The sequence below is a fragment of the Nyctibius grandis genome, chromosome 3 (genome assembly GCF_013368605.1).
Source record: "Nyctibius grandis isolate bNycGra1 chromosome 3, bNycGra1.pri, whole genome shotgun sequence".
NCBI lineage: Eukaryota > Metazoa > Chordata > Aves > Nyctibiiformes > Nyctibiidae > Nyctibius > Nyctibius grandis.
Genome location: NC_090660.1, coordinates 86,692,067 through 86,704,752, shown reverse-complemented (window position 1 = coordinate 86,704,752; position 12,686 = coordinate 86,692,067). Strand labels below are relative to the sequence as shown.

The following is a 12,686-nucleotide window of genomic DNA, read 5'->3' as shown; positions in this document are numbered from 1 at the left end:
GGAAATACAACCACGCAAATCCTGTAATCCTCATTGGGCTACATGATTAAACTGCTGGGATCATACTGAAAAAGTACGTCTGTGCTACAGTACAGCTGCTTGGATGTGAATCAGGGGTCCAGTTCTATCATTCTTACTGGTGTTGAGTAGCGTTTTACTTTGCCAATAGTTCTTTTGAAGCTTAAGGAGCTAATCATGGCCAGTGTGAGAATGGCACAATTGAACTGGGTGTTAATGGAAGACAAATATTGCAAGTAATGCAGGCTGATTAACAGGAAGTTTATTTGGCAAAGATATTTAAAGCATGAATTTTGCCATGACCAGTAATTTCCTATTAAATCACAAAACAGATTCCAGTTCTGCTGAAATCAAGGGAAGTTTTCCTGTTGACTTCCGTGATATAAAGATTTGGACCTCCTTTGGATTTGTCTTCCAATTTAAGATCATTTTTCTGATGCTTACTAAATGTTCCCCAGTGTTTATACATTAAAATGTGTTGCCAATTCAAGTAATGTTGTCTTGTATGTAAAAACTAAAATAAAATATTTGTTTTGGCATCTTTGTAAGTGGAATTTTTGTCATGTGTTTAGAACTTATTCTGCACTGCTAGCTGCACGTAGGAAATGTTCCCTGCTCTTCTAAAAACATTTTTAGTACACGATTAAGACATTAACTGTAACTTTATGGGTCAGGTTTCTTGCTCAGTGGATTTACACTACAGTACGAATCTAAATCTTTATTATTATCAATTGTTTGAAGTCCTGCACATCAGATTGTTTTTGCCTATCAGACTATAATTTCCTCTTTAATGAAAAGATTGTCATTAATAATATGACGCTGAAGTTTTAAGTTGCTAATGGTGTTGTTTATTCTCTCTCTGTAACAGGAGAGCTGCTTGTGAGCTAATGCAAGCACCTTTTTGATTATTTCTCAGTGAATTCTTTTATTTGCTGAGCATCTCTGCTCAAGATCAGTTTATTTCTAACAACCTGCTTAGTTATTCCTGTTAGTACCACCTTAGGTGTTGGTATCCTTTGCCAACTAATTATGTAGCAGATCCTGAAAAAATTCATTATAAAAGTTGGGCTGCAGCTTACTTCACAAATCTGCAGGTTTTTTACTGTGTTCAGGGACATGATTTTCAGCCCTAAATGGTTTTTGATGCATGATACCTTTTCTACTAACATGCTTTGCTTTGACTTTCCTTCTTTCATACTTATTCTCTAGTCAGTCTGATGGAGTGTTGGCTATTTTTATACTTCAAACATAAGCTCTTGTTTGATATACCTGTGTAATATCACTTATTCATTGTCCCGCTCTATAATATGAATCCACTACTTCAGCCACCTTACTTTTACAGTTATGCTGCCACTTCTGTGGATGTGGCAATTCTGTCTGAAGTTACGGAAACCTCTTTCTTTCTTTTACTTCTCTTCCTGTCATTTTCTCGAACCTAATGTGGCACTTTTGCTTACGCTTCTCAATTTGTTAAGAATCTGTATTCCTAAAAAACATCTTGTTGGTTTATCTTGCAGTTTGTATCTAATCTCTGCTCCCATTTCCTCTGATTTCCTCATTGGTTAGCTAAGCCTTAGAGACTATTAATATGCATCTCTGCTAATTCTCATCAGGTCTTTTCTGTTGCTTTTTTAATGCTCTTTTATTGTTGTGTACTTTTCAATATATCTGTAAGACTAAATCTTCATGGGGTGCTAGTTCTCAGAGAGATTGTGAATTTGAGTCTGAAGTCTTTGTGTTTTACCTTTGCTGTATTGGGTGCCTCCTACTTAGGTTTAATACAGTGTATTCAATTGACCTTCAGTTTTACTCTAGACTCCCAGGGTGAGATTAACTTTTAACTTTAGAAGTCTACAATGGCAGCTAAAGAAGTGTTTCTACAGGGTTGTTGAGATGTATAGAAACACCTGCTTTTCTATGTTGACTATAAAAGGGGTCTTGATAACTGTTTTGGATGTCTGCATCTCTAGGTAGCTCTCTCTGCATTGTCTACACCTAAGGTCAAGTGTCATGAACTGTATACTGTGTATGTATATTCCTGAGAATGAAAATGAACTGCTGGTTTGATTGTGTTGTTCGACAGTTAATTTTTTCTTTCTGGAGTATTGTATTTTTAGAACAAGCATTTCTTTTTCATGGGTCTCCCAACAGTAATTTTGAACAGCTTAATGGAAGAACTGAAGTAGATAATGGCCAAACTGTTCTACTACTAAATTTAGAACAAATGCATTTAGTGATTTTGCTTATTGCTCACTTTACGCTTGGAAGAAAGCTTTAAGTGTTAAGCTTAGTGCGAGGAGGAGGGTATATATTTATTGAGTTACAATTTTATTGTTGAATTAACAATATTGTTTTCATTTTAATGATTTACAGGAAGCCTGTTTACCTGTAAAACGCCAGCTATTGCAGATATTGTGATACTGGTAGATGGTTCTTGGAGTATTGGCAGATTCAATTTCAGACTTGTTCGACTGTTCCTGGAAAATCTGGTTTCTGCTTTTAACGTGGGATCTGAGAAAACACGAGTAGGTAAGGTGCCGTATTTTTTTCTTAATATTTCTGTAGCAATGTAAAAATTTCATTATTTCAGGATAGTTAACAGCTTAATGCTACTTATTTGTGCAAGATTCATCCTCACGTGGAACTAGCACTTCTCTCATAAGAGTAATGCTGCTGGAATGTTTGTAGTATTAATTCCTCATAGTTTACTGTGATACTCAGCTTAAGTAAACTCTAATGCAATGTCAGTGGAAAAGAAAAAACAGTGGAAACAGTCTTACTGACTTCAGTTAGCGTTAGATCAAACCGTTGTAGTTTAATTTTCAGAGTAAGAATGTGCCAATGGATGGCTTTTCTCATGGTTTAAACTGGTTCAGATTTTCTGTTCTGTTACTTATATTTTAGTCCATTCAAAAGCATATTAAATAAAATTGTTCTTTTTCAAAAAACAATTTCTTGGAATCTCACTAAACTCTGAAAAAGTTCTGTGCTCCTTCTCATTTACTTTCCTTAGCACTTGAAAGAAAGGCTTTGAAAATAAATTGAGTTGCCACTAAGAACAACTTTATACTATTTTTTTTGACATCAAGCAATGCAGTTTTTCTAGTATGGTAGCAAAGCTTACTATTGTAAACTGTTGGTAGCCAAGTACATAAAGTGTAGATACTTGGAAAAAAAAGCGCTTTATTGTCTAATGGATTACCTTAATTTCTGGTTCTTTAGGTCTTGCACAGTACAGTGGCGATCCCCGAATTGAGTGGCATTTGAATGCCTATGGCACAAAAGATGCTGTTTTGGATGCAGTCCGTAATCTACCGTATAAGGGAGGGAACACATTAACAGGTACAGTGGATGTTTTAGCTTTTGTCTTTTATTAAAAAACATATTCTGCTGCACAGACTGAGAAGTGTTAGTGCTTATTATGAAGGGTAAAAAGGATAGGGTTTTTGCACTGTGCTAATGGCTTTGTCCAATGTCAGTGAAGTCTTTTCTGAAGTGCTTGTCTCATTGGCTTCACTGGGAATCTTTCTGGTCAGGACAGGATCTCATAAAACAAAGTGTACATGAGCTGTCTGTGTTGGAAGTAAAATCTTATACCTGCTAGGAAGAAAATGCAAAATCCATTCATAATGTTCATGCACAGAGCTTTATTCTGGGGAAGGAAAGAATGTTGTTTTAATGTCTGACAACTGGCAATAGTAACTTTTCAAATGATCACGTGGGGCTTTCATATTTCCATTGACCTTTTAGTAGTTAGAGTGCTGAAGCCCCAGAAGACGCTTAGTGATGGATAAATGGGGGATGCCTGTCAACCTGGGAAAAATACAGTGTCTGATTACAACTCCAGTATCATCAAAGCAGCAGTTAGTAATATTGGCTGTCTTGCCAGGAGAACGATATATCCAAGGACCCAGACATGGCTCTAAGTAAATTGCTGCCTTCCTTTTTTTTTTTTTTTTTTTTTTTTTGGCGGCGAGGGAAGGGGAGAAAGAATGTGAAAAATTCTCCTTCTCTTCTGCAACAGCCTTTATTTTGGTATAAGTAGTGATTGCAGTGGGACAAAGGACAGAAGGACTCTGGTATGATTCTAGAAATTTGATTACTGTGAGGTAGCAAGTAGTAAATTGTCATGATTATTTTATGTGGATGTTAGAAGAAGGTGAGTTAGGAACCTTTGCTGTGGGAGACTTAAAAGAGTTTTCAGATGGGATCTCATTGTGACGTGTAAGTTTGTCCTGAGGAGTTGTTCTTCCTTCCCTTGAAATAATTAGCAGTATTAAAATCAGATTCTCCCTAAGCTTTATTTAAGTTTTTCTTCAGCTTAGAAAGAACAAACAAACAAAATAAAGATTTTATGTAGTACGGGGATTTACTAAGCTATCCAGAGCATGTACTTTCATGTAAGCAATGTAGGCAGAAGGAGAGGAGACTTCTTATTCTAACTTTGTAGAGTAAGAAAGAAAAGATGATGTGTTCACGGGAAGATCAGTTTAGGTTTCCATAGCCAATTTAAAATACATTGATAGACCAAAAGACTGCTAAAGACGAATGTCACCTTCTCTGTAGTTTAGGTTGCTTGTTGGAATTTAATCTTTCAGTACATAAACTCTCCTTTTATACTTACTCTTCATTAAAAGGTTTCTCAGGATTTTTAAATTGAGTGGAAAGACGAACGCTGTGATATTAGCAAAACTAATGGACATTTTTCCCTTTTAAAGTCTTTTAAAATGTTTCCTTTTTTAGGTCTTGCCTTAACTTACATTTTGGAAAACAGCTTTAAGCCTGAAGCAGGTGCAAGACCTGGAGTATCTAAAATCGGTATACTGATCACTGATGGGAAGTCCCAAGATGATGTTATCCCTCCTGCTAAAAACCTACGAGATGCTGGCATTGAGCTGTTTGCTATTGGTGTGTATTCTGCCATATTCATATATTATGTCCCATCATACTCTGGTGTATTTGTATCTGTTGCCCTCTAAGGAATTGTTCTTTTCTGTCTGTATCCAATAAGTATCATCATTAATTTAAATCTTTTTTAATATGTTCTCCAGTTCATTGCTGCTATAACCAGAGTTTAGCAGTATACATGGATGCTACATTATCAGGAAACAGCTGAAAAAATGCAGTTACAGTGGCAGAAATTAACATCTTGAAGTAACATCTTTACAACAGAGTAATTTGTAGTTGGTCATTACAACAAATAGAAAGAATTGAATTTTAGTAATTTTTTTTATCAATCCCTGTGCATACAAGATTTCTTTTTGTTACAATTATTTTCTTTATTTTTCTTTCCAATTAAAGGTGTAAAGAATGCAGATATAAATGAACTCAAAGAGATTGCCTCTGAACCTGATAGCACACACGTCTACAACGTTGCTGACTTTAACTTCATGCATACTATTGTTGAAGGTCTTACCAGAACAGTGTGCTCACGAGTAGAGGAACAGGAGAAGGAAATAAAAGGTGAATAATAAACAACATCTAATGTAACTTAATATGAACTTAGAGCCACAAATCCTATTCCAAATACCTGCAGTTCTAAGCTGACTTCTGGCACTTGACTCATGCTGTATATTCTTTTGCTTACAAGAAAGTACATTGTCAGGGAAGTTATCTTCTAGGTATGTTTTATTCTTGCTTTGATATCTTTGATCTTTTGCTCTCTGTCTTTGATAGTAGTAAATATTATGGTATTTGGTAGCACCAAAAATACAAAAATATACATTTATTCTGCTGTAACTGTTTCCAAGTGGTGGGTAAGAAAAAATTTTTTATAATACACAGGTTTGGGGATGAATTACTTTAACAGCTGCACATGGAATTGATATGTTTGTGCTGTGATTTCCATCTCCTAACTTACTGTTTTTATTGTCTCATAAGTTTTCAAAATTTTCAACTATTAAGACTGTATGATGGATTTTTTTTTTTGTTCTTATTTAATACACAAAAAATATATTTCAGAGCATAAGAAAAGATGGTGGTGAAGAAAATTGTTCGTATATAAAAAAGCCTTCTCTGACTCTGCTTTTCTGAACAAAAGAAATGGCCATGAAAAAATGTTGCAATTTGTCAGAGAAACAGTCCTACCTGAGGAAATTCTTTCTGAAAGGCTTCAGTGGATTTTGTATTGCTTGGTTTGTGATTCTGTAATATCACAGAAATGCTGAGTGATGTTTTCAATAAGCTTCTAATATAGATCAGTAAGGAAGGCTGTCTTCACACATATTTCTACCTGTGCAATGAAAAAATGTGTATTAGTAAAGCTTCCTTCGATTTTTTTCCTCTTTTATTCACATGGAATCTGGAAGAAATACAGAATATTAGCTGTGTCTTGTGGAGGGAGTAGGCAGTCAATTGGGAAATTGAGAGGGAGAGGATGGAAAAACCATAGAGATGAGACTTCTTTGTGGAAAAGAACGGTTGCCAGAGAAGATGACCATTCGCTACATCTCTTCAATCTGCTGACAGGCAGCATACCAGTTTCCAGCTTGCAGAGGAGCACAGGAGATCACAGCTGTATATGTACTTGGATGTTTTTCATGACTGGGAGGAAGGCAGCCTGAAAAAAAAAAAAAAAAAACAACAAAACAAAACAGAAAGAAAGGGCTTGAAAGACTGATGGGAGGAAGGACAGGGAAGGCTTAGTTTTATATTTTTGTTTCTTTCATATAAAGGTCTATGAAAGACCAGGGAGGCTTAGTTCCAGTGAAAACTCCATGTGCAGTACTCATTATTAGTTCTTTGTTTCTATTGAAAATGACCTAAATAAATGTGCAGTAGCCAATTATTTGATTTTCTGAAGAGGAGCAATCTTTGGAGCTTCAGCAAATACAACAAATAAAAATAAAAATAAAAAAAATGTGTATTGTCTCTAACCTAGGAACAATTGTTGCTTCACTTGGGGCTCCTTCGGATTTGGTCACATCTGAGGTAACAGCCAGAGGATTCCGGGTTAGCTGGACCCATGCACCAGGCAAAGTGGAAAAATACAGGGTTGTGTACTATCCCACTCGAGGAGGACAACCGGAAGAGGTAATAGGAGGAAAAGCTTCCCAGAAATTTTTAATACAATAGCAAGAACTAACCAGACAGAAAATCCATGGTCTCATTTAGAACTACCCTGAAATTCCCTGTGTGAGCTCTGAAGCCCGCTACAGAAAGGAGATATGGTCACATTGGATGGTGGTGAAGGTTAGGTAGTAGCCAGGCTGCTTTTCTGTCATGTGCTATAACAATGAGCACTTTTTGGGGGTGGGGTGAACTGCCTGCATTTTTGTTTACACATACAGTTACTTGGAACCAATTCTATAGACTTCCGCTGCACTGTTCTGTTTACAAGAACAGAAGAGGTAGGAGCTGATGGGAAGCCAGATTTTCGGTTCTAAGGAAAAATAATTCATAAAGAGAAGATGATACGGGTGTATATTTTGGGAGATCTACGACTAGTCATTGAAAATTTGGAGAGAGATGTTTATTTGAATAGGACTTAGGCATTTTGGAGATGGGAAAAAACGCAGTAGAACAAGCTTTTGGCTTCAGCTGATGGCTTACAAAATTGAAGGGAAAGGTAGAAGAGCAAAAGAATTTAACTAAGGGTATATTTTATTTCTTTTTTGTACTAGAAACTTGTTTAGTATGGATATGTATTAATGTCAATTTGAAGTACTGTGTGTGTACATATGTAGTACTAAAGGAATATTTATGATGATATAGTAATTATGTAAAAAAGTGCCCAATATACACTCTTAAACTGTATTCCATACACTTTATTTATCTAAGCAATTCCTTTCTTCTAAATGGTTACTTGTATCAGCTAAACATTTTGATGATATATATCGTTGCTGTTCTTTTTTCAGACACCTTACTGTACATAATGGTAGCAAAAGCAAATTTGATTTATGAATTGAACTTTAGTACATTGATTCTTAGATGCCAATGTAAAAATTGCCTGAAAGAGGGATTGATTGATTTGAAGGTAATATAGTTAGTTAGTTTTATGTATATTTAGTTGAATTTTTTTCTAAACAGGTTGTGGTAGATGGAAGCTTATCAACAGCAGTTCTGAAAAACCTGATGTCTTTAACTGAATACCAGATAGCTGTATTTGCTATATACTCAAATGCTGCTAGCGAGGGCCTCCGTGGAACTGAAACTACACGTAAGTATCCTTATCATATTCATTATGGATTTGACTGTCTGCATTTAATCACACTGTGTAAGCATTAGTCTTTGTGAAAAAAGAAATGCAGAAGGGAGTCTTTTTTCAATTTAGCTTCTTTTAATGCATTTGCCTTAAATTACTTTCTGTTTGAATTAATTCTGGGCTAAGTTCCTCAATCCAAATGCTCTGTGAGTATTTAAACACTAAGAAAGGTTTTATCTCTGGGCTGAACTTTGAAGTTGGTCGTATTGAACCCTAAATTAGAACATTCCTACACTTTGGGTGTGGAGCCAAGTTTTATAAATTAGGTTTGTGGCTGAAGATGATCTCATGAGTGTAGCATTAGGTGGGACCAGAAATACCTGCACATGATTCCCCCTAGTGCCAAAGATTTCAGAGTAACTTCTGTAAGTTCCTTTCTCAATGATTCAGTTATTTTTGGTCTGCAAAATGGTGACTTGGGATATTGTTAGAACAAATATGTTTACAGTTTTGAGTTCTATAATGAAAACTATGCTAGTACCTGAGATAATGTGCTTCTATTGATCAAATCAATTTTATGCATTTGTATACAAAATACAGTTACTTTTTTAGTAAATATGACAGATATTAGGAATGGAAGTAAAGAGTAACTTTTTAGTTCCAACTAGGAGCCAGGAAGTAAATATGTGATATATCAATAGCTGATATCTGCTGGAAGAACAACACAGCAGGGCTCAGACAATCGGGAAGATTTCTACAGTACTTTGACAACAGCTTCATGATACAAGTGGTTGAGGAGACAGCAAGAGAAGGTGCTGTACAGTATCTGATACTTAAAAACAAGGAACTGATGAGGGGTTTTAAAGTCACAGGTAGCCTTGGCTGAAATGACCATGAGATGGTGGAATTCAGGATTCTAAGAAGAGGGAGGAGTGCAAAAAGCAAGACCACAGCTCTGGATTTCAGGATAGCAGTCTTCAGTCTCTTCAGAGACGTGCTTGGAAGAATCTCAATGAATATGGCTCTGGAGCGTAGAGGGGTCCAGAAGAGCATCTTGATACCCAAAGATAACATCCGACAAGCTCAAGAAAGGTCCATACTGACAAGTAGGAAAGCATGCAAAGGTGACAGAAGGCCGGCACGGATAAGCGAGGAACTCCTAACAGAATTCAGACATAAAAAGGAAGTGTATAAGAGATGGAAGAACAGGCAGATGACCCAGGAGAAGTACAGAGTTGCTGTCTGATCTTGCAGGGGTAAGTTTAGGAAAGCCAAGGCCAGCCTGGAGCTGAATTTGGCAAGGGATGTGAAGAGCAACAAGAACGGACTCTACAAGTGCATAAACAGTAAAAGGAAGACTGAGGAAAACATGGACCCACTCCCGAATGGGACAGGGGACCTCCTGAGAAAAGAAGTGGAAAACACTGAGATACTCAATGACTTCTTCGACTCAGCCTTTACTGGTTAAAATGGCCTTCAGAAATCCCAGGCTGCTGAGATCAGTGGGAAAGTCTGGAGAAAGGAAGACTTACTCTCATTTGAGGAATACCAATATAGGGAGCACTTAAGGAAACTGGACACACATAAGTCCATGGAACAGGATGGGCTGCACCTGTGAGTGGTGAGGGAGCTGGCTTATGTCATTGTGAGGACAGTCTTGATTATCCTTTATTAGGTCATGGTGATTGGGAGAAGTTCCTGAACACTGGAAGAAAGCAAATGTCAATCCTTTGTGAAGCACGATCTGGGGAACTACAGGCTGGTTCATTGTCACCTCAATCCCTGGGAAGGTGATGGAGCAACTAATCCTTGAAACCCTTTTACAAACACATGAAGGACAAGGAGGTGATTGGAATTAGCATGGATATATGAAGGGGAAAACATGTTTGACCTCATGCACTTCAACCAAGGGAAGTGCAAAGTCTTGTCCCTGGTGGGCAGAGAAGGACCTGATGGTCTTGGTAAATAACAAGCTGACTGTGAATCAGCAATGCACCCTTGTCACAAAGCAGGCCAAGAGCCTCCTGGATTGCCTTAGAAAAGGATTGCCAGCAGGTTGAGGGAGGTGATTCTTGCCCTCTGCTCAGTGCTGATGGGGCCACACCTGGATGCTTGGTCAAGTGCTGGGCTCCCCAGTACAAGAGAGATGTGGACTTACTGGAGTGAGTCCAGTGAAAGGCCACAAAGATGATTAAGGTTTTGGAGCATCTTTCATAAGAGGAGAGGCTGAGACAGCTATGACTGTTCAGCCTGGAGTAGAGAAGGTTCAGGATGATCTTACTGACGTGTAAAAATCCCTGATGGGAGGGAATGAAGAAGAGGGAGCCAGACTCTTCTCAGTGGTGCCCACTGACAGGATAAGAGTCAATGCGCAGAACTTAAAAAAACGTGAAATTAAATCTGAACAGAAGAAGACATGATTTTATTGTGATAGTGGTCAAACGTGGGAGTAGGTTATCCAGAGAGACTGTGGAGTCTGCATCTCTGGAGATACTTAAAACCCAACTGGACATGGTTCTGAGCAACCTGCTCTAACTGACCCTGACTGAATGGGGAAGTTAGACTAGATGATCTCAAGAGGTGCCTTTCATCCTCAATGGTTCTTTGATTCTGTGTCAGTGCTAATCTTCCCAATCTGAAAAGAAAATAGAATAGGATCGTATAAAATTATCTGAGACTTCTATTTTAGTCTGTCTCCCAAAATGTCATCTCCAGCCATGTTATACCCCATAACACGGTGTTAGGATCTGTTTTATTGAGGCAGAGAAAACAGTCACATACTGAGCCAACGGGATTGTTTCATATTGCACCTGGTACTCCTTTGAAGTCACCTAGTCAAGTTCTGACGGAGCCCAGCCCTGCTGGGTTTCTGAGAACTGATCAGATCACACCCCAGGGTCAAGCAGCATCAAGCATTTTATACAGCTGTCTTTGATAGTGTGTTGGAAGTAATAGTCTGACATGTGCAAGTATTGATCACTCCACATGATAAAATACCTGCAGTTTGAAAGTATTTTTTACTATCCTAATGGAGAACTATGAAAATTGTAGTTTACATTCCTGCCTTTGTGTGAGATACTGACAGATTAAAATAGCCATCAATCACATTTGTTCATATGGAACATTGAAAATAGCTTACAGGTATGTGAAATCTAAATAGATGCATTCAATATGCATAAGGTACAGGTAATTAGAAAGGTTTCTGATTTAATAGTCACTTCTAACTTGAAATAAATATGAAATGCATTCACATTTTAATTTGCCACAAATATATTTTTACCTGTTTTAGTTTATTCCGGTTGGTTTTTAGTAGGTTTAATTTATCCCTGTGTTACCAGAGTATTAGGATACTCTGGTAACTGTCCAAGACGCAAATCAGCATTATCTACTGGATATTTACATTTGAGATTCTGAGCTCTGCAGCTGAAAATTCCAGTAGAAAACACCACTTTTTTTATTTCCAGTCACTTCTTCGTTAATTATTATTTATATTGCCAGAGTATCTAGGAGTTCCTGTTTAGAGTTAAAATAGAAGTCAGAAGTTAGAGTTAGAAGATACTTTTATTGTAGATTTTTAGAATCAAAATAAGGAAAAGGACAGGTGATGGATATGTTGTGATCCTGAGGCAGTTTGAATAGGAATGAGACAATGTGGTGGAAAGTGCCTTCAGAATATCTGAACACGTAGTTACTTTCTGTATATATCAAAGGTCTGAGTGGAGCTCTGAGGAAGGAGACTGAAGTAAATTTGAAAATGTTTATGGGTAGTTTCTCCCTATAATTAGAGGAAGCGTGGGAATTCATGGGACTATAAGTCAACACATGAACAGAGATTTAAATAGGATGGAGGTAGACTGTGAAAGGTTTGGAAGTGAAATAGATGGGTAACCTGGAAGTGGAAACCTAAAGAGAGGCCTGGGTTGAAGTTTTGTCCACTGTTACAGACCTGAACAACAGACTGAGTGAATGGCCTCAATGAACAAGAACGGACAAGGCTGGCCTGTTTTTATAGGGGAGGTTAAGAGCTCTGTTAGAGCTTGTTGAACATAACATAATAGATACAGTAGTCCTTGGAGATGTCAGCTAGACAGGCTGCAGTTTTTGTTTGGACAAGGAGATTAGAGCAGCTTTGTGAATTATTAGCATTGTAATTAGAATTGGTTGCTTAATCTGTGTTTGCAGATCAGAGTCTTCAGAAACATGCAAAGCAGAGCTTTGTAGAGGCTTAACGTCCAGCCTATTACAGTCTCTTTGAGTTCCTAATAGGAAAGGTTTGATACCAGTTACCAATTGCCTTCTGTTTTTTTCAGACCCTTGGAGTCATTTTAGGAACTATTCTCAGTGTAGAAGTTCCAACTGAGGAGCCAGAGTTCCCTTATATCTCTCCAGTGACTGGGTATTTTGGTGGGATCTGTCAATGATGTAACAGCAGTGGAGAGGCCTTGAGATGTTATTCTGTGAAAGGCAGAAAGCGAGGAAAATCAGAGAAGTGCAAAATGCTACTCTGAAGAGTTACAGAAATACA

The 12,686-nt window shown here is 37.5% G+C and overlaps 1 protein-coding gene across 3 annotated transcripts in view; it reads left to right on the top strand.

The window, feature by feature from the left end:
- Positions 1–12,686, top strand: part of COL14A1 (collagen type XIV alpha 1 chain) — a 127,711-nt gene that overhangs the window by 33,285 nt on the left and 81,740 nt on the right. For all 3 annotated transcript variants that reach the window (XM_068395703.1, XM_068395702.1, XM_068395701.1), the window contains exons 5-10: positions 2,392–2,547; positions 3,241–3,360; positions 4,762–4,926; positions 5,320–5,481; positions 6,899–7,050; positions 8,047–8,176. In XM_068395703.1, coding sequence (XP_068251804.1) covers positions 2,392–2,547; positions 3,241–3,360; positions 4,762–4,926; positions 5,320–5,481; positions 6,899–7,050; positions 8,047–8,176 — 885 coding nt within the window. The remainder of the gene's footprint in view (positions 1–2,391; positions 2,548–3,240; positions 3,361–4,761; positions 4,927–5,319; positions 5,482–6,898; positions 7,051–8,046; positions 8,177–12,686) is intronic.